The sequence below is a fragment of the Anomalospiza imberbis genome, chromosome 1 (genome assembly GCF_031753505.1).
Source record: "Anomalospiza imberbis isolate Cuckoo-Finch-1a 21T00152 chromosome 1, ASM3175350v1, whole genome shotgun sequence".
Classification (NCBI taxonomy): Eukaryota; Metazoa; Chordata; class Aves; order Passeriformes; family Viduidae; genus Anomalospiza; species Anomalospiza imberbis.
In genome coordinates, this window is record NC_089681.1 from 96,705,020 (window position 1) to 96,727,599 (window position 22,580).

Genomic DNA, 22,580 nt, shown 5'->3' on the forward strand with positions numbered 1-22,580 from the left:
CAAAATAGTGAGTACTTCTTTAAGAACACAAAAGAGTTGGCTTGTCAGTGATATGGGTCTTATGCAGAAAACTATAATATTAATAAATACTTTCAAGTACTGCATGTTGGTACTGAAATACTTGCCAGGCTCTGAGGGAATAGCATGTTCTTCTTCTGTCAGATCCCAAAAGGAGTGGTCTGGTGGAGCTGATCCTGCAGGTTGGAGTGGGACAGCTAAGTGAGCAGCAGAAGGACACCCTGGTGAGACAGTTGGCTGTACTGCTGAATGTTTTGGATTCAGATATCAAAGTTCAGAAGATACAAGCCTACTCAGATATAAGGTACAAAGGTATCCTGTTGTGCCAGAAAGACTTGTGATTTACTTTGTCTCTCTCACAGCTCATAATTAGTTGCAAAAGAATCTTTCCTAAGATGACAAAAAATGCTATACTTCTCAACAGAATATACTTTAAAAGGTGAATTTCTTCTGTGGTAGAATCTTGACGTAGTAAACTCTGTAGAGTCTCAGAACTGACTTGTTTTGTTTTTTAAAAAAATCCCATTTCTTCTGTACAGATTTTTTCTTTTTCCTTTAAAGAAAGTGCATGCATATATATTTCAGTGTCTTTGTTCCACAGAGTGCTGCTATTTTTTCCAAATGTTGTATGGAGCAAGATAAACAGACTTTCTCACAGTGAAGCGTGTATTGTATTTCAAAATAAGGTTCCAGCTCTATTTAATCAAACCTATTTTATTTCCCTATTTTTCTACTTCTTGTCCATGGTCTTGATATTCTTAATATTTTATAAACATTTTCCCAGGTAACTGGTGATGGAAATCTTTTTTTTTTTTGCACTGAAAACTCCACAGTGGATTCTCTTAAATATGATATTTTTACTGTGAAGAAGAAATACTCCCTCTGCTTGATGTAGAATGCTAAGAGATGGCTGTGTGTACCCTGAGAAACTTCTCAGCATGATTGGTAGAACCTGTTTACATGATTTAGCTTTAAATTACTTCTTGTCAACCACTTTGTAATTTAAAACCCGTTTTCCACAGTGTGGAAAGTCTACCATTTATAGCCATGATATTTTTAATCACAGCTTTTCAAATTAAAATGTTCCCTGAAGTGTCTGATACAGGGTGAGATCAACATCACCCAACTTAAAAGTTGTGGATGACAGGGCAGGAGGGCTTCCCCATGAAGTTCTCTGGATCCCTTGCTTCTGAACTTTTTCTCCTAGTAAATTCAGTTTCATAAAGTTACTGAAATTGCTTCAGGGTGTTTTGAGACAGGATCTATATGACAGTGGAGAAAGCAAATATATACATACTTCTTAAAGCAAAAGTCAGGAAGACCAAGGAGGGAATTATATTTGCTGTTATCCGCCTCTGTCTGCTGTGAAACTGAGAATCCTGAGAACTGCTGATGCTCCCAGCTCAGAATGAAGATCAGTTGACTGCTCCACAGACAGAGTTCCCTAATCTTTATCAGTGGTGACATTGGCTTTCCAGAAGCAAAAAAAGATGAAACACTATGTGACTTTATACTTGATTGCTGAAGTGGTCCACAAAAGTGGTCTGTGACAGCAGTCCTGACCTTAGCTGTTCTTTCTGCAGCACCGCAGTTGTGTTCTACGTGCAGAACGGGCATCCTTCCACAGTGATCAAGGCGTCAGATGTCTCACGGACTCTGCATGTGCAGCTTTTGAAACAGAAAGCTGACTTCCTGCTTTTTAAAGTCCTGCGAGTTGACACAGCTGGTATGTTTTGGATTGTGCTTGCCCATCTCAGAACTTTGCAGACATTTGGCTAACACAGCACCTGGAAACACTGCATGAAGTCTTTCTGTCTGCCATCTGGTGTCTGGGCTTGGTGTGTGTAGCTTTACAAACGATGATGTTGAGGACAATACTTAAAATGCTTCATGATTTGTGGTAGGTAGACTGCTGGTGCCAGTCACTCTTAAAAGACATCATCAGTATCAGCAGGCAAAAGCACATCTTAATCTGATCTGCATCAGGAAGGCCTGTGAAATGAGGATGAGGATAAGTATAGCTTGCATACTACCTTTTTGTAGAAGATGTGCAAAACTTAATATAGCCATAAAGTAGATACTTTTCATGTCTCTGCTTCCTTCAGGGCTTTTAGTGTTCAGTAAATAGGCTTGTAATCTAACTTGTTCTTGTCTGCCTGTATCTGGCAAAATAGCTGTGTTACCACCTAGTTTTCTAATCTTTGCAATATACACAGGCCACTGGGGTTTCCTATAATGAACTCTTTATTTTGCCCAAAATGATGCTTGAACTTCTAAGCTTATTTTAAACGTCACTAGTAATGTCAACCCTTTATGATCCTTAGGTCTTACAGACATGACTTCTCCATAATTTAAAATCAGGACACAACAATTCAAGTACAAATATAGTAAGCAAGCCCTGGTGATAAAATAGTCACTGATTGTGTAGTAAATTCTGTCTTTATTTACTGGTTGAAAAGATTGTTGTTCTGTTATAAATATACTCCGATTACATTATTTCTCCACACAGCCAGCAGTCTGCTAAACTGTAGATCTATTTGACACATAACCCTAGAGGAAAGGGAGTTTCGAAACATATCACAGTGTTATGAGCCAGATGCTATGCCACCAATCTAGTCTAACAATAAGAGGATGTATGACAAGTTGTCCATTTACACAACGGACCCTTTGTTTGGTTCTGTTCTTAGCCTGTCTTTTGAAATGCTCTGGACATGGGCACTGTGACCCCATAACAAAGCGCTGCATTTGCTACCAGCTGTGGATGGAAAACTTGATTCACCGTTATCTAAATGATGGAGAGAGTAATTGTGGTGAGTTTGGGTGCTGTCATGTGAGACTGTTGATTATTTGTTCTCAGAATGGGGAATACTTAAGAGGTGGATGCTGAGGGGAGACTAAAACAGTCTGTGTTTTCCAGCCCAACAATACCTATAGAAAGATATTTGAATAATTTCTTGAAATGATGTCTTGACAGTAGTAACCTAAATTTTAAAGAGTATCACTATTTGATGAAAAAAATGTGAAAACATGGCCATGGGAGGGAGATGTTGCAATGATTTGGGGCCAGTTGGAGGATTTGTTGAATAACGTGGGCATTGCAAAGCTTTTGAGTGGGACTGGTGCAAAGCTGGAAAAGAGGCAGTAATTTCAATTTCTCTGAGTGGGTGGTTGATGCTTCTGTGCCAGAAGTATGATCTGATCTAAGAACAGAAAAACATCAGTGTTCTGGACTGACCAATACTGACCTTTAGAACCTGATAACACTGACAACTGTGAGTATACACATGTTGGAGTTCAAATGATTGCATATCTCTCTGTATCCTTTCCTGTTTACCTAGATTTATAAAAATAAATGTCCAGGTAAAAGGATCTACCTGTAATCAGCTCCTCTTTTGAAGCACTACTAAAGTGCCAGACCCAAAGTATATCTGTTTATTTCAGTTAGGGAATGATAACTGAGGTAGTAACCATGACCCTTTGCAGGACTGTCAGTTCCCACATAGTCTTCAAATATCTTGGGATGATAAAAGGTATTTGAGAGGACGAAAATTTTCTAACGTGCACTTCTAATCTAAAAGCTTAAAGATTTTTAGGAATTCATCTAAGAATATGATGGTGCTGAGTTTTCCTACATTCCTGTTGCCACTCCCCATTCCCCAGGATTTGTTATTTTAATAGAGTTGTATTAGAAGTTATTCTATTCATATGACCTTACAAAGCACTGTTGTGTTTCTTTTTTCAGAGTGGAGTATACTCTATGTGACTGTATCTGTTTTTATTTTGATTGTGGTCATGGTAGGGATTGCCTGGTTCTGCATCTGCTGCTGTAAAAGGTAGATGATTTGTGTTTCTTTTTGATGGGGTATACACAAAAATTGCACACAACTGCCACTTTTTAGTCCAGTCCATAGCACTAAACCACTGAGCTGATTTTGGACATATGAGGAGCTTCCTGTAGCTGTTTCTGTAGACACACACTTCTTTTGAAAAAAAGGAGTATCCATTTGTGTGTCTCTGCTCTTCTGCATTACGAAAACTAAATAGTGAATGTTGCAGTATCTGTCATATTAAGTGATAATTAATGTTAAAATCCTAAGAGTATACTGCAGATCTTCAGTCTCCTACTGAGTCCTGCAGGTACTTCATGCTAAAAAAAAACAAAAGGCATGCCCTGAAGGTCACTAATGTAGGAATGTTCTAGGCCATGGGAAAGGAGCTGCTCCCAGTCTGGTTTATACTTTGGAGAAGAAGGGTGGGTGACCAGGCTACATGTCACTTACAGGCAAGGAGTACTCTAGTGATCTCAGTCATGCAGACTTCTTGCTTTCTCTTTCCTTAAACAGAAGCATTCATACTACTGAATGTTGTTTCCCTCCCTCCAGTCTTTCCTAGTGAGCTGATAAGAAATTCTCTTTCAAGTGACAAGCCTCTGCAAGTTCTGTCACTACAGCAAGTGTTTTTGCTGCAGCTGAAACAGCTCAGCAAATAGACAGCTTGTTCAGGTGTTTACTAAAATAAAACGCCATCAAAATCTTTCTGGATTTTCATCTTTTTCTAGGGTGTCTTTGCAGTATGTAAAGGATGTGTAGGAGTCGATACCAATTTTATTTTTATGGTTGAAGGAACAGTGCTGTTAATAGAAAACTTTAAATAGTAAAGTGTGTCCCATTCCAGTCCCAAAGTGTGGGGTGGAGCCTCACAGGCTTGTGTGTATTGGATGATTATTTGAGGGATTTTTTATAAGTTCAGCTGCTTCTGTCCTTTGTCCTCATATGGCTTGTGCCTGAGAGTGAGGGCTGGTTGATACAGATCCATGTGAAAAAGAGGAGGGAGGGAATTACAGCGTGGGATAGAATGTCAAGAGATTCCCTCTGCCTTGTGGAAGCTACATGAAAAAGACAGTGTAGACTCAAGACTTGGCTGGAGATTTGGAGTTTTTAAAAACTTTGAGTTGCCAGGTGAATTCTACAGAAGAACATGGAGGGGAGGCCAAGGCTGGCTGTTGCTGTAATGCTGGCTGAGCAGCAAGGTACCTTCTCCACTGTGAACTGTGGGGGCACATGAATATTCATCTACTGTGTTTGTAGTTACTATGCTGAAATTGAACAAACTGGCTTAGGAGAGCAAATCAATCTGTCTTACTTTCTATAGCAGTGAAATTTAACTATACTGTCCTGTTCATATTGTATAACTGTCTTATTCAGGTATAAACTAGCAATATTTTTAAGTGGAGGTGAGAAAGTACAATGACATTCTGTATATTGTGGTCTGGATATAAAAAGGAAGGGGAGGGGCAGATTTATGTGTGTATATGAGAATTAAATGTCTTTTTGGTTACTATCTTTTTAGCAGGAAGAGGACAAAGATAAGAAAGAAAACAAAATATACCATCCTAGATAACATAGATGAACAGGAGAGAATGGAGCTACGGCCCAAATATGGTACGTGCTATATGGCAGCCTGGGAGCTCACCCACCAAGCATGCAGCCAGTGTGACTGAATTGATACCTGTAGGCAGGAGGAGCCCAGAAGCAAGCCTACAAGTTTGGGAATGGCAGAGACAATTAGTGAAGTGGTTGGCGGAGAATCAGTTAACTTATTTAAAAAGCCTTGGGCTCAACCTCTGCTCTGAGCTTCTGAGTTTATCTTAATTTAGAACATTCAATTGCCCCACAGATTTTCTCCATGTAAGCCTTCCTCTTCTGCACATGCTTTAATTTGGAGCTGGTTTTGTGGCTGCACAGCAGTTCCCTCCTGACCCATCAGTGCCTTGCTAGACATCAGTAGATTTCAGCTGCTGTTTTTACATCTTCTAATTTACCTGACTTTCAGTTTTTAACAGGGGAAATTTTGGAATCCAAGGAAACAAAATCATACTGAGAAATTGCTGTCCTAGAAAGACAGAGATAATGTTTCTGTAGAAAGCATGACCTTTCATTGCCACTCATGTTAATAGGGTCATTGAGTGGACAGACTGGTTCCAGATTCAAGATATTAAAAAATACTTTGGGTATGTACTAAGATAATCTAGTTGTTTAACTACATTTAAATTTAAATAATATATTGACATTTCAGAGTCATAAACTGATGGGCCTGCAATGAAGTCATAAGAGTGTCTGAAATGGTATATGATACTTTTTAAGCCAGTTTTTGTATTGGTGTATGCTGTTGCATTGCACTGCAGAGATGTTTTCACTTACCTTTGATATCACAGCAGGTGAGAAGATGGTAATATGTTACTGAAAACCCAAGCCTTTCTAATGAGTTTGTTTTGCTTTTTTATTGTCAGGTATAAAACACAGAAGTACAGAACACAACTCCAGTCTGATGGTCTCTGAGTCAGAGTTTGACAGTGATCAGGACACTATCTTCAGCAGAGAAAAGATTGAAAGAGAGAATTCTAGAACACTTATAAATGGGTCCGTCAGAAATGGAGTTTCCTTCAATTACAGCTCCAAAGACAGATAACTAAATGAGGGTAGAAGCACAGAACACACTGGTGCAACACATCTGAAACATATTGGCCCACCTCTGTTTTTCCAGAACCAAAATCTTCCTAAAATATCAACTAATTTCAGATTAAAGGGTAAATTCTTAGCACAGGTAAAGGCAGAAGGAGGGAGAAAGGATTGATGGTCAGCTAACTCCTCTTGTCACCATTATAGGAACAAGAAAAAGCACATCTTATTTCTTGCATGTTCTGTGCTGAATGTTTGAACTTCAGAAGGCCTCTTTTTTTCTATATTACTACTAAAAAACTAGCCAGGGCTGTTCTGCTACAAACTATGGTAACTAACAATGGCATACAGATTCATATGTGCTTCTAATGCTCTCTTTGAGAAGTGGTGTGATTTACAATAGCAAAAGCCAATATAGATGAAGTTCCTTACAACTACAGAGAGCAATATGCGGCCACAGGCTCCATCTTAATTTTCAGTTTAGGATGGAAACACAAAGAGCATTTTTAGTGCATTGCCTTTATCCAACTGTACTTTGGGACTTCCTTTTCTAGGGTAGTGTTCATTGGGTGAAAACGTTCTTGTTTTCAGAGAAAGTTAACAACTAGAGCAGTTGCACTGGATCAGCTGTAATGTAACATGGTATATCTGTGTCCTGTAGGATGCAACGTTCCTTGCATTCACATAGGAGGTGTGGTGTCTGCAGGGAAATCCAGCCCTAGGTTGCTTCTGTAATGATCAAATTGCTTCGGCTCTACCATGTCCATCCAGGAAACTGTAGCAGGAAGGACTTGGTGTGATGCACCTTGAGAAGCATTTTGAGCATCCCAAACAACCTTTTTAGATCACTTTGAGGAGCTCTGGACCTTTTAAGACTGAATGCTCAGCTGAGGTGAGTTTTCATCTGTCAGCATCAAGTGCTCAATTAAACGATACGCTGGGCACTTGTGCAGTGAAATGTTTGTGGCATTTCATTTCCTCGCTGTGTGGAGCAGGAGGTTCATTGTACTTTCATTGTCGTGGTAATCAGTATTGAGCAATGTTTTAGCTTGAACATGAGATTGTTTGACTTTTTCCTCTCTAGCTATTGAGTGACTGGATGCATTGGCCTAAAGAGATCCTTTTAGGTCTTTGGCAAGGCTAGGTGTGTATTGCAGTTCTGACATTCTTGTTCACAGTCTGGGTAATTTCTTCACAGTGTGCTTGTTTGAAATCATGTCCCCAGTATTGCTTTTGAAATCCCTAACTGAAGACCTGACTTTTATACACAGGCCTCACTTGTGGGAGCATCTGTGTCAGTGGTACTGTTTAGCCATGATGTCAGCTTTTCCTGGGGGTACTCTACTGAGGTATTGATGTCTAGCGCTGAGATGGAGGAATGATGTGTTTTAATGGAGAAAACAGTTTTGAAGAGGTGTTTTTTATTAATGTTTTGGGGTTTTATTTTGTTGTTTTTGTTTTTTTTTTTTAATCCAGTGGTAGAGAACCCGTTATCAGAGATGGAGCAGTATAGAGATCAAAGGGAGCAGTTTAGAAGGATCAGGGAGAGGACATATCCCATTTCCATCATAAGGAATTATGTAGTAGAGAATTTTGGGGCTTTCTCCATCCTTTCTTAGAAGTCTAATACAACAGAGTAGCTGGGTTAAACACTGTGGCTTCTGTGCTTCTCTTGTTAATGGACTTGGGTAACAGTCAGAACTGTCTAGGCTGGAAGAAATCAGTGGTCAAAATTTGCAGCAACATAGCATGCTCAATACTTGTTTCATACATCTGATTCTCAAGTGCAGTCAGCAACAGTCCCTAAGGCTACTAGGGACTAATTCAGCACTGAGGAGTATTTACCCTGTGTCCAGCCCTGCATTTCTCTGGAGATCTTTATGTGGCTGCAGGAGTCATTGTGGTGGGAGAGGCTATGAAGAGCTAAAAGGGCTAATACAAGTGTTGTCTATGCTTTTCCCATATACAGTGCAGTATGAATGGTATGATTTGCTTTCTTCAGAAACTGAGTTTCAACTCTGTGTATGGGGGGTTTAGGCTAGTTCTTGAAACAAATCTACTTTATCACACTCTCCCTCTTTTTGAGAGTGTGCCTGTCTATGTATATATAAATATATTTTTAAATAACTTGGTCAACAAAAGCAAGGTCAGCTTCTGATGTCTTTCAGTTCCTGCTCCAGATGTGCTAACATAATAAAAGCATTCCTGAAAAAACAGGCATTCCTGTTTTTAGAGCATTCCTGAAAAAACTTAAAGCCCACTCAAACCAGTAATTTATTTATTTCCTTTGAAATCCAAATGTATGTCTTAGTCCATTACGAACAACCACACAAAATGTTCTAGCAGGAATTAGTCTCTTGAAAACATGCATTTTTAAACAAGCAAATAGGTTGCTTAAATAATTTCAATTTTCTACGTGCTGTGCTGCCATTGATGCTTCTACTAAATACTGTCTCCAGTGTGCCTTTATCTATAAGCTTACCTTCTAGGGCACGTCAGTGCAGTCTGCAGCATCTGTCAGTTTTGTGAAATTAGTGACTTATGTCTTTTGGGTTTATTTTATGTTTTTAAAGCCAGTGCTGAAACCTAGGATGTTCTTCTTTGAAGGTATTGAAAAACCATTTTTTTAAAATAAACAAACAAACATGCAAACCCCAACAAAATGAAGAATTGTTTCTCTAGTAAAACAACTCCAGGAATCATAAACCTGCATTCCTTAATGCTGCAGAATTTTCAGGACTATTCCTCTGCCCATGGACGCACACTGGTAGGCCCAGATCTTTGGATCTCTGGTAAGTTCATGGGCCATGAGAACGTATGCATGATTTGGCTAAGTGTTTCTCACTCTAACAAATAAGAAATATTAGACCAATTTCTCATTGTATAGGGCCCTAGCAAGTGGACGTTGCTTGATAAATTCAGTTCTCTGATGATACTTTAACACCTTTGTTGCAGATAGCAACAAAGTATTTTAGCTGTGTTTTCAAAGTTGAATGTGGTTTAAATTATTCAGCTGCTTCTGATTCTAGTTTGATTATTCCACCTGCTTGGAAAGAGAAATTATTCCTCTTACTCTAAGAGCAGGCTTGCTTTTAATATATGGCACTTGCACAGAAGCTGAAAGCAATAATTTCTGGCTCTGTGAATTTGTGGTATCATGTTTGTGTCACTTGGCCGAGCATGTTTGTATCAGGAATTTAGGAAGGACTATAGCAAGCCTTGTATCTTGATTTAGTATAATTGTTACTTCTAGAACTACTGCTTTCTTGCAAGAATGTCAATTCATACCTTGAATGAAAGGGTCAGAAAACTGGCTGTAATGGTGCAAACACAGTGGTAGAATTTGGATTCTAACCCTTTGGTTCAGGTTATTATAAGTTCCAAGCAGGTTCTCAGTTCTCACGTTTACTTCTGCACACTGTTTTCCTTCACATACAGAAAGAGTACTGGCAGCTGATTCGTAAAATTCCCAAAAGACTCATCTGCACTGAGAAGCAGAGTAGACCAGATATAGCTTGTCCTGTGTGGCTCAGAGTCTACTGAAAATAAAGAATAATTCAGTTTGGCACTGGTAAGGTACTGCCTCTTGTTGAAGGCAGGCAGTGTGGTGATATTTGCAGTGCCTCATTGCCTTGAAGTGTAAGCACTTTGAAGTGTAAGCATCTTGATTTTACACGCACAAGGGATTGTCCAGGTATGTAAAAGGACTGCCTTTGTTTGCATTTTAAGGAAGGAGTGTATTTTGGAAAAAAACTTCCTAAGTGTTAAACAGGTTCAGTATCCAATTGTAGTATTCAATGCAGTACATACACAGCATGAAACTGCCATGGCTGCGAACAGGTAATTGTCTTGTGGATTTTATTTTCCTAACTAGAATCATACTGCAGTATGGAAGAAAATTTACCTCAGCAAATCTGTTGAGATCTACATCCAAATTCTCTGTCCTGTGGTTCAACCTGTCATATTAAGTAAAAAAAAACAAAGCAAAATGTAATATGTCTAATTACAGACAATTGTTTATTTACATAGATGAAAAAAGATTATTCTTGTTTTGTGTGTAAGATTATCAACTCTGTCCTTTTAGCAGACACTCTTACTCTCCCTCTGTCAGCTGCATCAGATAAAAGTACTGTTCAAGCATCTGTTCTGTGCTGTCAGCTGTTTGCTTATATGATGTCAGTTTTCCTTTCATTTGTCTCCTTTGGGCCATCAGAAGTTCACACACAGGCAAGGAGCTTAACAGTGAGACAGTGAGTGCATGTATGTGTTCTCTGTGCTGGTGCAAACTTTCCTCAGATACTCTGATGCTCTTGAAATAATTGAGTTGCTAGGCAAATGTTCTATTCCTGCTCACCTCAAGTGAAACTAATTTTGCCTCCCAGTATACTGGTAACAGGCAGTAGTCAGGTGGAGCTTCAGGGTGGTAGTAATAAAAGAACAGTAAATGTAGTCTTTTGACATTTACATGAGATTTGAGAGAGGATAACGTTCCTCCAGGAGAAAGGAAACAGGATACTGGTGAATTAGTTTCTTAATGTCAGTTACTGCTTATCAGGGATCCCTAACTTGAATACTAATCCCATACTTCTGCAGCAAAGAAAAACCCATTTCATATACCTTTTATATCCTTAACTCCCCAAGGCAAAGGAGGGAAAGATAAAATTTAGAAATAAAATTTTAAGAAGGAGGCAACAAATGCAAATTACTTTTGTATAGGCTATGGGTCAGGTGCAGATGAGCTGCACATCTGTATTTTGTCTCTGTATGAAAGCACTTCTCCCTGTGGGTGCTATTACAGAATTTATATTAGAAATCTGTTTCTAGAAAATGTTACTTATTGCAAATGCTATTGTATTGTAACTAGAATAATTTCTGAGCTGAAATTACTACATTTATGTAACTATTAATAAAGTTTTGTCTTTCCTTTTAGAAACTTGTCAGGTACTCTTTTAAGCATGGAATTCTGTACTGGATCCAACAGTCAGGCCAGGCTAATAGACATCTGTTGTCTTCCATAGCTTGTCTGTACTCAAACAGAAAAGCAATGCAATACTTGATTTCTTCCCTCCCTACTGGCAGAAGCATCTTTTACTAGAGAGGTGACATAATTCAGTACATCAGAGAGCAGGAAAAAAAAATTTACTGCACTTCACAATAAATTTTCATGTGGTGCTTGTCCTTACTTGGTTTAATTGGCTGTGTGTAAAGTAATCACCAGCTGTCGTGCCAAGTGTTGTGGTTTCACAGGTGTTGTGGCTTACTCTGTAACAGATTCCATACTTAAGTCAGCTGCTTAGCAGTAATGAGAGATACAAGTTTGCAATATAACCCTAAATATGCTGTTAGAGGTTATGCTGCTTGTTTCTGAACTGGAAAAGAAAAATCCTTCCATCATTGTGTATTAAGTTTGTGCTGAATAGTGATAATAAAAGATGCTATGAGATACAAGTGTCTTTCTGTAAGGAAAAAAATCACCATGAAAAGCAACTTTTTAAGTCTGTTTGGATACACAGTGCCACAGTCCAGATGATACCTCAAAACACTGCATTCCCTTGGACTGCAAGGGAATACTGCCAGCTGAACGAGCTGAGATACATGTGTCCTTTGTTGAAGAATGGAATCTGCCCCTTTGTTATTGCACTGAACATTTGGTAATAGCAGTAGCCTTCCCCCATCCCCGTGAGCAAGTGGTGCAACAGAAGACAATTGGCATAATTCCAAAACAACTTCAGCCAGTTGTGCTAAGCAGCTTTTGCACTCACTGATGAAGTGACTAAACCACCAGCTTCTCATGGTTCTTCTTGGAAGGACCTAAACAGGAAGTTTTGACCTGGAAACCCTTAAACAAGCACTAAAATGTAACTTAGAGCTTCTGAACACCACACTTAAATCTTTAAGATAGCTAAGTTGTTAATATCTAGTAGAACAGCTAAACATAGTTTCTTGACAGCTTATTACACAAAGAAGACAGGGAGTGTGTGTGTGGGTGTGTGTGTATGTTTGTGAAATACCTCTTTAAAGAGTAACTTAAGAAAATAAAATGGAACTTGGCCATGACTGTGTCAAGTTGGAAATTAAGACAGTTTCTCAGGCTTAAAGACTCTATTAAATAAACAGAAGTAAAAGAGCTCCCCAAACTCTATTTTAAATCTTAATGAATGAAATAAAGAATTATGCAAGTAATCACATTACAAAACCAGGGAAGACACTCTGATCTGTTTTGTGATAAAATGTTTGACTCAGCACAAAAGACTGGCATACAAAATGACTGATGGCATATTACTGTGCCCAAGTAGTCTAATCTGATTTAGATTCAAGGGACTGTAATTGGGGGTACCAAAATCTTACACTATATGAACATGTAGATGCAAAGGGGTGGTGTCTTTTCCAGTGATAAAGCTGTCAGAAGAAAAATCTTCTGTGCAAATCTGAGAGATTGAACTTAATGTGGCTGCTGTCAATTTGTCAGTTCAGTACTGAATAAGGTAATAAACCACAAAATCTGGTGCTTTCACAGAAGTTATTTATTAACTGAAAACATTTTTAATCACAGTTTTTATATCCAGGAATTGCTAAACTATCAAAAGTGCAATCAACACAACTGAGGTGTGAAAATTCAAGTCATTTGTTGAAGAATCTCAGCTTTTGCTATGAAGACAACTTTGATTATCTGTGCTTAACTGATGTAGACTTTACTGACATGAGGATATTATGTTGGAATCCAACCACAATCCAATCTAGACAAAAGTATTTCTTAAGTTTCTTACAAACATTATCTTTAATTATTGTTCTTGTTATCAGGCATTGTAAAAGGTATTATTTGCTAAAAAAAAAGTTAACACTCATCAGAAGTGCTATTATCAGAAAAGCACATTAAAAAGACATTAAGATTTTAAATGTACCAATGCATCATCAGTAACTTGTAGTGAAGAGAGCAAGGGTTAAATAATTTATCCTCCAACTGCACTGTCCCAAGAAGGACACTTACATTAAGTAGCACACTCTCATACAGTTGTAAGATGATTTCAGTTTTGACCTTATACAGTTCACAGGCAGATACAATTGAATTTCAGTGGCAGATATTCTACCTGGGTATAATACCTGTAACTATGCCCTGCATCAATGTGTTGTGGAAGCCTGGAACCTAGGCATGACCTTCTTTTACCCGACTGTTTTTTCCAATTAATACTAAACACATCAGTAGCCAAGGCTGGCAAACAGCTTTCTCCCTCAACACCATATTCGCAAAACTCAGACAGCCTGTGTGCTCAATAGTGTTGTCTTAGAAGCTGGGTATAGGAAAGTTTCTTACAACTAGTGTAGAAAGAGGCCATCCTTTTCGAGTTTTTGACAAGCACAGATAACAGTACTGAAGTCTTCACTACCACAGCTGTGTGGGTTTGGTGCATTGGGAATTATGGGAAGGGCAGTAAATAGCCTATAACTGCCCTTCAGTTGGCATGATGTACACAGTATTGACAGATAACATGCTCCAGACCCACTTGGTCTCAACTGATACACAAATGCAACCATAAAAAATATTTAAAAATAAGGAGTAGCAGTCAATGCTACTTTATGTGCGCTTTAAACAAAAACCTTGTGAAACTCTGTTCCAGCTTACTTTCCCTCCTTCTCCAAGTCTTGTGTTACCTGGTACCTCTCTGTCTGATGGGATAAAATATAAAATATTTAATTTCATACTGTACATTCATTATAGGAAGAAGGATTCCGTTGCCTTCTTCATTTTTAATAATGAACACAAGAAACAAAATTTGTCCCACTTAATTTCTGCCGTGCTGATTTATTCACCAAATTAATATTGCATGTTTAAAGTGCTTTGTTTGACTGCCATTAAAATGTTTTTAACAACATTGTTTATTTCATAATAAGGAAGCCTTACATCATCTTTTGAAGATGGCAAGAGTAGTGAAGTCAAGCCAAAGGTCAAAGCCTCACCTCTAACCACCACTATTTAAATCTTTATTAAGTCACAAATGAGCCACGTTCAAAGGTTTTTAAGCCTTCTTCCCTAATGGACCTTCACCTGTGTAACCACAAATCCAATTCAGGATACAAAGCCCACAGGAATGGATATCTGCTTCTATTCTTTGAAGGGGGTGAGTTACGTTCCTTTAGACACAGAGCAGTATTTACGTCAGTGACTGTACTTCTACCCAAGGAGAGTCATGGTCTTTTCATGGAAGAGAAGGAGTTTATCTGTATCGTCATGTCACCACTTGTGCTTTCTTCACACAGTCCTTATAGTCTCCCCTTACAATTCTGCAGGTTGTTCCTGTGAGTGTCTTATCTTCCTCCTGCTTCTCACTAAGCCAGCAATTCTTTGTCCTGGACTGTCCTGTTTCCAGGACTGCTGGGGCTAACAGGCATCAAACAAGAGCTATATTTCATCCTAGACATGCAAGCTGTTAGGCCTGAAGTACACCTCTTTGCTCAAACACCTAAAGCTGAACAGGTAGCAGCCCTGCAGTCAGCATTAACAGTGCTGAAGAAGCTGTTAGCCTATGTGGATGCCTAGATATAGCTCAGAACTATTCCTTACCTTCTGTAAGAAGCAGATTTCTCCCACAATTTAAGAAAAAAAATATCCCACACACTTGCTTCTATAGGAGGTCACATAACCACATTAGAAAGTGTGAGTATTTACACAAAATTCTAAAGGGAGACTGCCATCCCAAAGGCTCCCTTATCCACACTAAGTACTAAAGGTAGTAAAAAATGGTGGTCTAGTTTCCCTTGCTATAGGTTACAATCTGTTTTCATTATGCACAAGTCTCAAAGGTCTCCCAGTTACACAGGGATAATCTAAGAACAATAAATGTACATCCCTACTCTTTACTAAAAATAATGGACATTGTGATCACATTGCTGAAAAACTGGATGTGTAAACAAAGACTATGTAAAAGCATTTGGCAGCACAGAATACTGTAGATATCTCTATACACACACACGACAGGGCTGATTAGTTCTAATGAAGGTAGAAGTTGCATTCATACATATTTCTGGCTCAAGAAGCTTATAAAAACAACAGCACTCTTCCCCAAGTTGTGGGGATTGTGCTGTTTGAAGGCTTTTATAATCCTCCAAAGCAGACATATTTTATTTCTAAGTATTCATCAATGCCATATTTTGAACCTTCTCGCCCTAAGCCAGACTCCTTTACCCCACCAAAAGGACATTCTGCTGATGAGATTATGCCTTCATTAACACCAACCATTCCAACTTCCAGCTGTTCTGCAACTCTCCAGATCTGAGCTGGATCTTGGGAGTAGAAATATCCTGTTGTGCAGACACAGAGATACAGGAGTGAAAATCAGTAAGAACAATTGCAGAAAAATGTGAAGAATAAACTTAATGACATTCAAAATCATTACCCCATAACACTAAAGCTCACAAAACCACAGAAATAGACTTATCTGACAGAGAAGCATACCTGCTAAACCCACATTAGCTGCATTTGCTATAGCAACAGCTTCTGCTTCAGTCTCAAATCTGTCAATAGAAAGAGAAAAAATAAAAATGAGGCCCACAGTTCTCCTGCTATCTTGCTGACTTACTGATAAGAAGCAGTCTTATTGGGAATTAAAATGTCAATTTAGTTTTCCCAAAAGTGTACATTAAAAAGCGAGTTTAACTTCCATTTTGAAACACTGAAGTGTCTACCTCTTCTCTTAATTTAAACTGCAGTTAAGTAGATAAGATTGTCTTTATCCCCCTGAGGTAGCTGGATGGTACCAAGACATTTACTTCACATGGGTTAGCCTACCTATTTCCCCAAATACACAGCACTCTCAAGTCTCAGAGATAACTGTATGTTCTTCCATCACATCCAATTGCTCTGCACAAAGGCAGGGAAGGCTTTACGGAGAACAGACAGCTCCAACTCATCCTCTGTCAGAAAAGCTTAGGACTAGCAAATCACATTATAAAAGTCCTGTCTCCTATTTCATACCACAGATCATGAAGCTGATGAAGGTTTTGCTGCTATCTAGCCTTGCTTAACCATTGAGATAGTTACAAAGATGCTAAGATCAGGCCAAGAAAAAGAAACAAACAAGCCACATACCCAAAGTGTGTTTTCACATGTGTACCCCAGCCTTTTTACAAGACTTGTGTGATCATACAAAAATTTTTTTTTGTCTTTCAAATTTTGTTTATTCAAATAATCTTGCATTGGTTTTTCAACTGTTAATTTTAATCTGTGGAATTAATAATCCTACCTGATAACTGGTGCTAAAGGGCCAAATGTCTCCTCTTGGGTGCAAAGCATTTTTGTTGTAACATTAGTAAGTAATGTTGGCTCAAAGAAATTCTTCCCCAAGCTGTGTCGTTTCCCTCCAGTCACAACAGATGCTCCTTGAGAAACTGCATCCTCAATATGTTTCTCTACCTGAGGTATGCATAACAAAAATCTTAAAGTCTGCATTTAAGAATGAGCAATAATATATTTTCCACTGAAGAAATAATACTCTCCCAATAGTTAAGAGAAAGTTTTGAAGAGAGCTTTACACTTCACAGAGGATCATTTGCAATATTATCTAATTTCTCTTCAATTCTTGTTTCTCTCAGTCTGACATAATTTCAGAGGGATAAATTATGAATGTGGTCCCCAGCCCACTTTTCTGTAGAAATTAAAAACCTACACCTAATGTGAGAAAAAGCCTTTGCAGGACTAAAAACTGAATCTTGTATCAGTGATCAAGCACTATGGATGAAGTGTATGACTGCCATGGAAAGAGAAACAACTCTCAAGATGGAACTGGCAAGAACATTTTTCTACATCTATGATGCTACCTATTCCCTATATTTACAATTCATTCTAAAGACAACAAAGCAATAAGAAAAGTAAAGTAGCAATCCCCACCTAGAATACTGTCCTTTGAAACTACAGGAAGTGACTATATACAGTGTTTGTTTATTTGTATATATAGTCGTACCTGATATATATACTACACTTTTGTGATGCAAGAAGGGAAGGCATGAAGGAAAGAAATTCAAGGACTGTATCCTTTGTTTCCCAAATAACTGAATATTTTCCCATTATTTTATGAAGAGAATCTGGCAGCATTAATGTATAATGGATTCAAACCAAGCCTGCATGCAACTGAGCTGTAATATCTTACAAAGTATGGGCCACTTGACGCAAGAATCTTTAACTTTAGGAAGAGTGAAATATTATGGAAGATGTGACTTATTAGGGTCTTTTAAAAAATAAATATTCCTGGAGTTGCAGGTCACCCAAAACAGAAGACCCAAACCATGCACATGAAGTTTCAAGTGATTACAACATCCAGAGTTCTGGTATTTTTAACCCAAATAAATTATTCTGCCTAGCTTTTGCCAAAGAAACACTGTCCCTCAACAGAAATTGTCAATCACAGTGCTTCAGAACTGCAGGATCACTGTACTGACTCTCTTTCCCTTAATGGAAACAGGGGGATGATACATGAGCTGTCCACATCTGTTTGTCTATATGTACACATGGACTTGGGGGACAAAACACACTTCCAGCTACACTGCAAATATGTTCTAATAAAACAAGGGGGGAAAGGTGAAACATAAAGGTAAAGTTGTTATATGGATCATAAAAAGAAAATTAGGACATTAAAAATAAAATATTTACTTATACCTTTTCCACTGCTTTTTCATTTATTAGTGGTCCTTGGGTAGTTTTTCCATCAAATCCATTTCCAACATGTAGTTCTTTGCCTATAGCTTTAGCAAACTTTTCCACAAATTCATCATGAATTTCCTTTTGCACCAGGAAACGGTTTGTGCAAACACAAGTCTGAAAACATACAAGATAAGACAAAACCCCATTAGTTTGCACTGTATTTAATCCATCTATTAATTCATTCTGGCCTTCACGCTATAGAATCAGGTTAGTACACTGATATCTCCTGCCTCTCCTCCCTTACCCTAAGCTGTTACCATTTCTTTCACCACAACTATGCCATTTCTTTCACCACCCATTTCAACTTTAGAAATACAACTTCAATAAGCTGTGAGTGGGTGTATGAAATATGTCACATTGCTAAGTTGCTTACACTGGGGAAATGTTTTGTGAGTTCTGTGGACTCGGATACATGGATCAACCAAGGTCCAGAAGCTGCACGAAATACCTTCTAATTAGACTGCAGAATGCTGGACTGAGCAGCAAAATCTCAAATCTCACTTAGTGGTCAGGGGTCTTTTTTCTAACTCCTTTATTATCTGAGTTTGAGTTTGCTTTCTTCCTGAAAGTTGTTTCTAAGTGCTTTCAATGATCTATTTATTTGTGCTACCCCTTTGCTCTGACAAAAATATATGGGATTCCAAAGTTGCTATAGACTTGCTGGTAACTGGCTTTAGTGCCCAGAGACATTTGTGAGTGCAGAACCTTTCTCTTCACAATGAAGTGTTCTGTGCTTTCCTTTTACATAAAATAGGTTATTTACATATACAGCTCTTCATTGTCTAGAAACATGGACAAAAATTCTCACCTGTCCTGAGTTTCTATACTTAGAAGCAAGGGCTCCTGCGACAGCCTGGTCCACATTGGCGCTGTCAAACACAATAAAAGGAGCATGTCCTCCAAGCTCCATGGAAACTCTCTTCACAGTGCCAGCTGCGTGTTTCAGCAAGATCTGTAGGCAACAGGAGAGATGCACACATCTGTACCTCTAACAGATGTGAACAGTGGAATCATGGATGCAAGGCAGTGAAAAATTAACTGGCAAGGAAATAATCTGCATCTTCTCTACAATGCTAGACCATCTCCTATGATGAAAGCAACTTTCATCCATTAAAATCCTTAAAGATGAAATTCTGGTCAAGGACTAATACAGAGAAAGATTTTTATCAACCTCATGTCAGGTCAAATTCTTATACACTAATATTGTCAAGGTTTTTTTGTTTGTTCTATTCTTTTTTGATAATAAAATCTTGACTACTTTTACAAAAGTTTTCCAAGATCTGACAGAATTTGGTATTATGATTTGCCTTGATACCAGACATTTTCTTCATTCTGCATACAGCCATCCTAGAGAATTGTCATTTTGTAGCCACACTCTGCAGTTTTAGTGATTCAATTAGAGATGGTGACAAGATTGCTTATTGACTACTGTTGACAGCAAGAGATTCCAGGGCCTTACTCCAATACTTTCTCTCAACTGCTGAAGCCACTCTTGAATGGCACCTTTGAAACTCAGTTTCAGTGTTCTTATTAGTATGTTTTCACCTTATGATATAAACCAAGAACATCTTGTATGGGACTGTTCACATCATAGTTTATTTAATAGAGGGCAGTTATTAAGAATTGGAGACAGGCATCCTTCTGTGAAGTACTGATGCTAAAACATATAAGCAGTTTCTCAAGAGGTACACAATTACTTGGACAATCTGTATACAGTAGCCAGAAAAGAAGGCGCCGTATAAAGGCACACACTTTCCCCCTAGCTTTCTTGAATAACTACAGTAATAATCTTCAAGGATATTCTGTCCACATATGTACCTTTCCTGTTGCTGTAGAGCCAGTAAAAGATATTTTGGATACCAATGGATCAGTGCATAGAACTTCCCCTACAGCTGCTGTCTGTTGTCTGGAACAAGGGACAACATTATACACTCCTGCTGGGATTCCAGCCTGGTTTGCAAGCTGCAACAAAAGAAAAACAGAATTTGCATTATTAGTGCATTTTGTAAGAGTGATGATTGTTCACTGTTTTGAAAGAAACAGTCTGTAAGTCAATAGAAGCCAAAAGGACTCAGCACAACTAGGAACAGGTCCTTGAGAGAGCAGCTTTGCTCTGATTTAAGCTGTCTGTGTTCAAAAGAACCAAATTAAAGATATAAGGATATTTTGAGTATCAAAGTGGCCCGATCCACTTTGAGGCTCTAGACCATATTAGAGGCAATTTGCAAAGATTCTCAATACACTAAAACACCTGCATCAAGTCAGTTTGTCCTTTCTTCACATATGAAGCTGGCCAGAGCTACCTTCCAAGCCCATCTCATTCCCTCTTTACAGTATCAGTCCGTTGTTGAGGAAAAGCTTAGCACTGAAAGCTCACCTCCCCAAGAGCTAATGCTGATAAAGGTGTGTCCTCTGCAGGTTTCACCACTACTGTACAGCCAGCTGCCAGAGCTGCACCAACCTTCCGGGTAATCATAGCACTGGGAAAATTCCACTAGGAAGAGAGATAAGAGTACAATCAAAGTTGGGAAAATTTTGCCTCATGTTTTTGCAGAAGTAAGTGACATTTTGAACTGGGGGCTGAGCTGAAAACCTTCACATGACTCAGAAGAGTTCAGCTATGCTTACTGGGGTTATAACGGCTGCCACTCCTACTGGCTGCTTCAGCACCAGGACTCTTCTGTCCTTTGCAGATGCTGGAATAACATCACCATAAATCCGTCGAGCCTCCTCCGCAAACCACTCCAGAAACGAGGCTGAATACGCAATTTCACCCTGTGCTTCTTTCAGAGGCTTCCCCTTTGATTAAATCAGATTGAAGATACATTGTAAGCAGCAATCGGAAGCAATACAAACAAATTCAAGTAATTTTGGAGTTTCTTTTCTTTTCAGAGTATTATATGATCCCCTGACTCTGATATACACTGTGATCTCCAGCAAGGATTATATGATTGCAGCAGCAATAATTGTGTGGATTCAATGTACCATCATTGTATAGTCAATAATTTGTATGCTGTGCCTGGATTCATACCTGCCTAGGACAAGGAAGAGAAATAGCCAACGTAGTATGCATTTTTTCACAAACTTTAAGTTAGCTGCTATTACCACTCTGAAGAAAGACACACATCATGGCAAAACAGTTACAAGTTTATGCCAGGGTTATTTGTTTTGGGAGTATTGCTTTGGACTAACCCCAGGTCTGATCCTGTGGACTGAATGACCATTAGCAGCTGTGACACAACAGAGGAGCTGCTGAACTATCTTCCAGCAAGGTTTTGTCCAAAAGGACACCAGTTTGTGAGCTCCCAGACTACTCAGTGATACAGACTGTGTGAATCCAACTTGGAGATTTTTCCCAGTAACTTGGAGATTTTTCCCAGTAACATTTCTGCATTTCTTCCACAGGCACCATGGTTTAGGTGGATGTACGCTTTTGCATGCCATGAAGCACATCATGGGTCTGGTTTCCTCTGATTAGGTATTACCGTTATCAAACCAATGCATTTTATTTGTCCAGAGAAGGAATGTTTGAAACATCACCCACTGAGCTAGCAGATAAATGCGAGTGCACAATATGCCTAAAGTTATTAAAAAGGACATGATGGCTAGCAGGGAGAGGCTTGATAGCTGTTACTTTTACTTGGTGTCCCTGTTCGCCTGCCTGTGTTGGGTTTCCTAGCGCGAGTGCCAGCACGGGGCAGTGCCTGTGCCCACCCTCGCCGCCCCACTCACGTTCTCGGCTGTGATGATCCGCGCCAGCTCCTCCTTGTTCTCCATCATCAGCTCGTACCATCTGCGGAGGCGCGCGCTCCTCTCCTGGGAGGAGGGAGAGACAAAGCTGCCGTGGCCGCCGCACGCAGGGACAGGGAAGCGAGGCCCCGGAAGACCCGAACGGACTGGACCGGACCGCCCCGGGGCCCCCTCGCCGCCATCTCCCGCGGCCGCTCACCTTGGCGGGGAGGCGGCCCCAGGCGGCGCCGGCTTCGTGCGCGGCCCGCACAGCCGCCCGCGCCTCGGCCGCTCCGCAGTCGGACACCCGGCCCAGCTCCTCGCCGCTGGCCGGGTCCTGCACGGGGAAAGCTGCGGCCGTCTCCACCCATCGGCCGCCCACCAGGCCGCCCCGGCGCACCAGGGCGGCGGACAGGGCCCGGCTGGCGGCTCGCGCCGGCCCCGGGGCGAGCGGCGCGGGGCGCAGCAGGAGGCGGCGGCGGGCGGCGGTGGCGCCCCGCGGCAGGAGGGAGGCCATGGCCGCGCTCCGGCGGCAGGCGGCGGGGCCCGGCACAGCCCCGGCACAGCCCCGGCACGGCCCGCCCGCGCCGCCGCGGAGGAGGAGCTGCCGAGGGGCTGGGCCAGAAGCGGCGTCTCGCCGGGGCACAGCAGCCTGTGTCACTGGACCGGGGGCACCCGGTCTG

At 40.0% G+C, this 22,580-nt stretch overlaps 2 protein-coding genes across 6 annotated transcripts in view; one reads left to right on the forward strand and one right to left on the reverse strand.

Annotated features, from left to right (window-relative positions):
- The window catches only part of KIAA0319 (KIAA0319 ortholog), a 53,766-nt gene extending 45,917 nt beyond the window's left edge, over positions 1-7,849 (forward strand). For 4 of the 5 annotated variants that reach the window (XM_068200921.1, XM_068200940.1, XM_068200956.1 and 1 more), the window contains 6 exons: positions 163-322; positions 1,602-1,744; positions 2,706-2,828; positions 3,761-3,851; positions 5,368-5,459; positions 6,308-7,849. In XM_068200921.1, the coding sequence (XP_068057022.1) occupies positions 163-322; positions 1,602-1,744; positions 2,706-2,828; positions 3,761-3,851; positions 5,368-5,459; positions 6,308-6,486 (788 nt within the window). In that variant the 3' untranslated portion in view covers positions 6,487-7,849. The remainder of the gene's footprint in view (positions 1-162; positions 323-1,601; positions 1,745-2,705; positions 2,829-3,760; positions 3,852-5,367; positions 5,460-6,307) is intronic. The other variant, XM_068200932.1, reaches the window with a different exon arrangement.
- A 5,130-nt stretch (positions 7,850-12,979) lies between these two features.
- Positions 12,980-22,457, reverse strand: ALDH5A1 (aldehyde dehydrogenase 5 family member A1). Its single transcript, XM_068200965.1, has 10 exons — positions 22,118-22,457; positions 21,901-21,984; positions 20,797-20,967; positions 20,546-20,662; positions 19,987-20,130; positions 18,977-19,120; positions 18,124-18,282; positions 16,715-16,884; positions 15,928-15,986; positions 12,980-15,773 (listed from the first exon to the last, which is right to left on the reverse strand). Exons 1-10 carry the CDS (start codon positions 22,412-22,414, stop codon positions 15,568-15,570), a joined length of 1,551 nt encoding a protein of 516 aa, XP_068057066.1. The 5' UTR covers positions 22,415-22,457; the 3' UTR covers positions 12,980-15,567.
- Between the last annotated feature and the right edge of the window lie 123 nt (positions 22,458-22,580).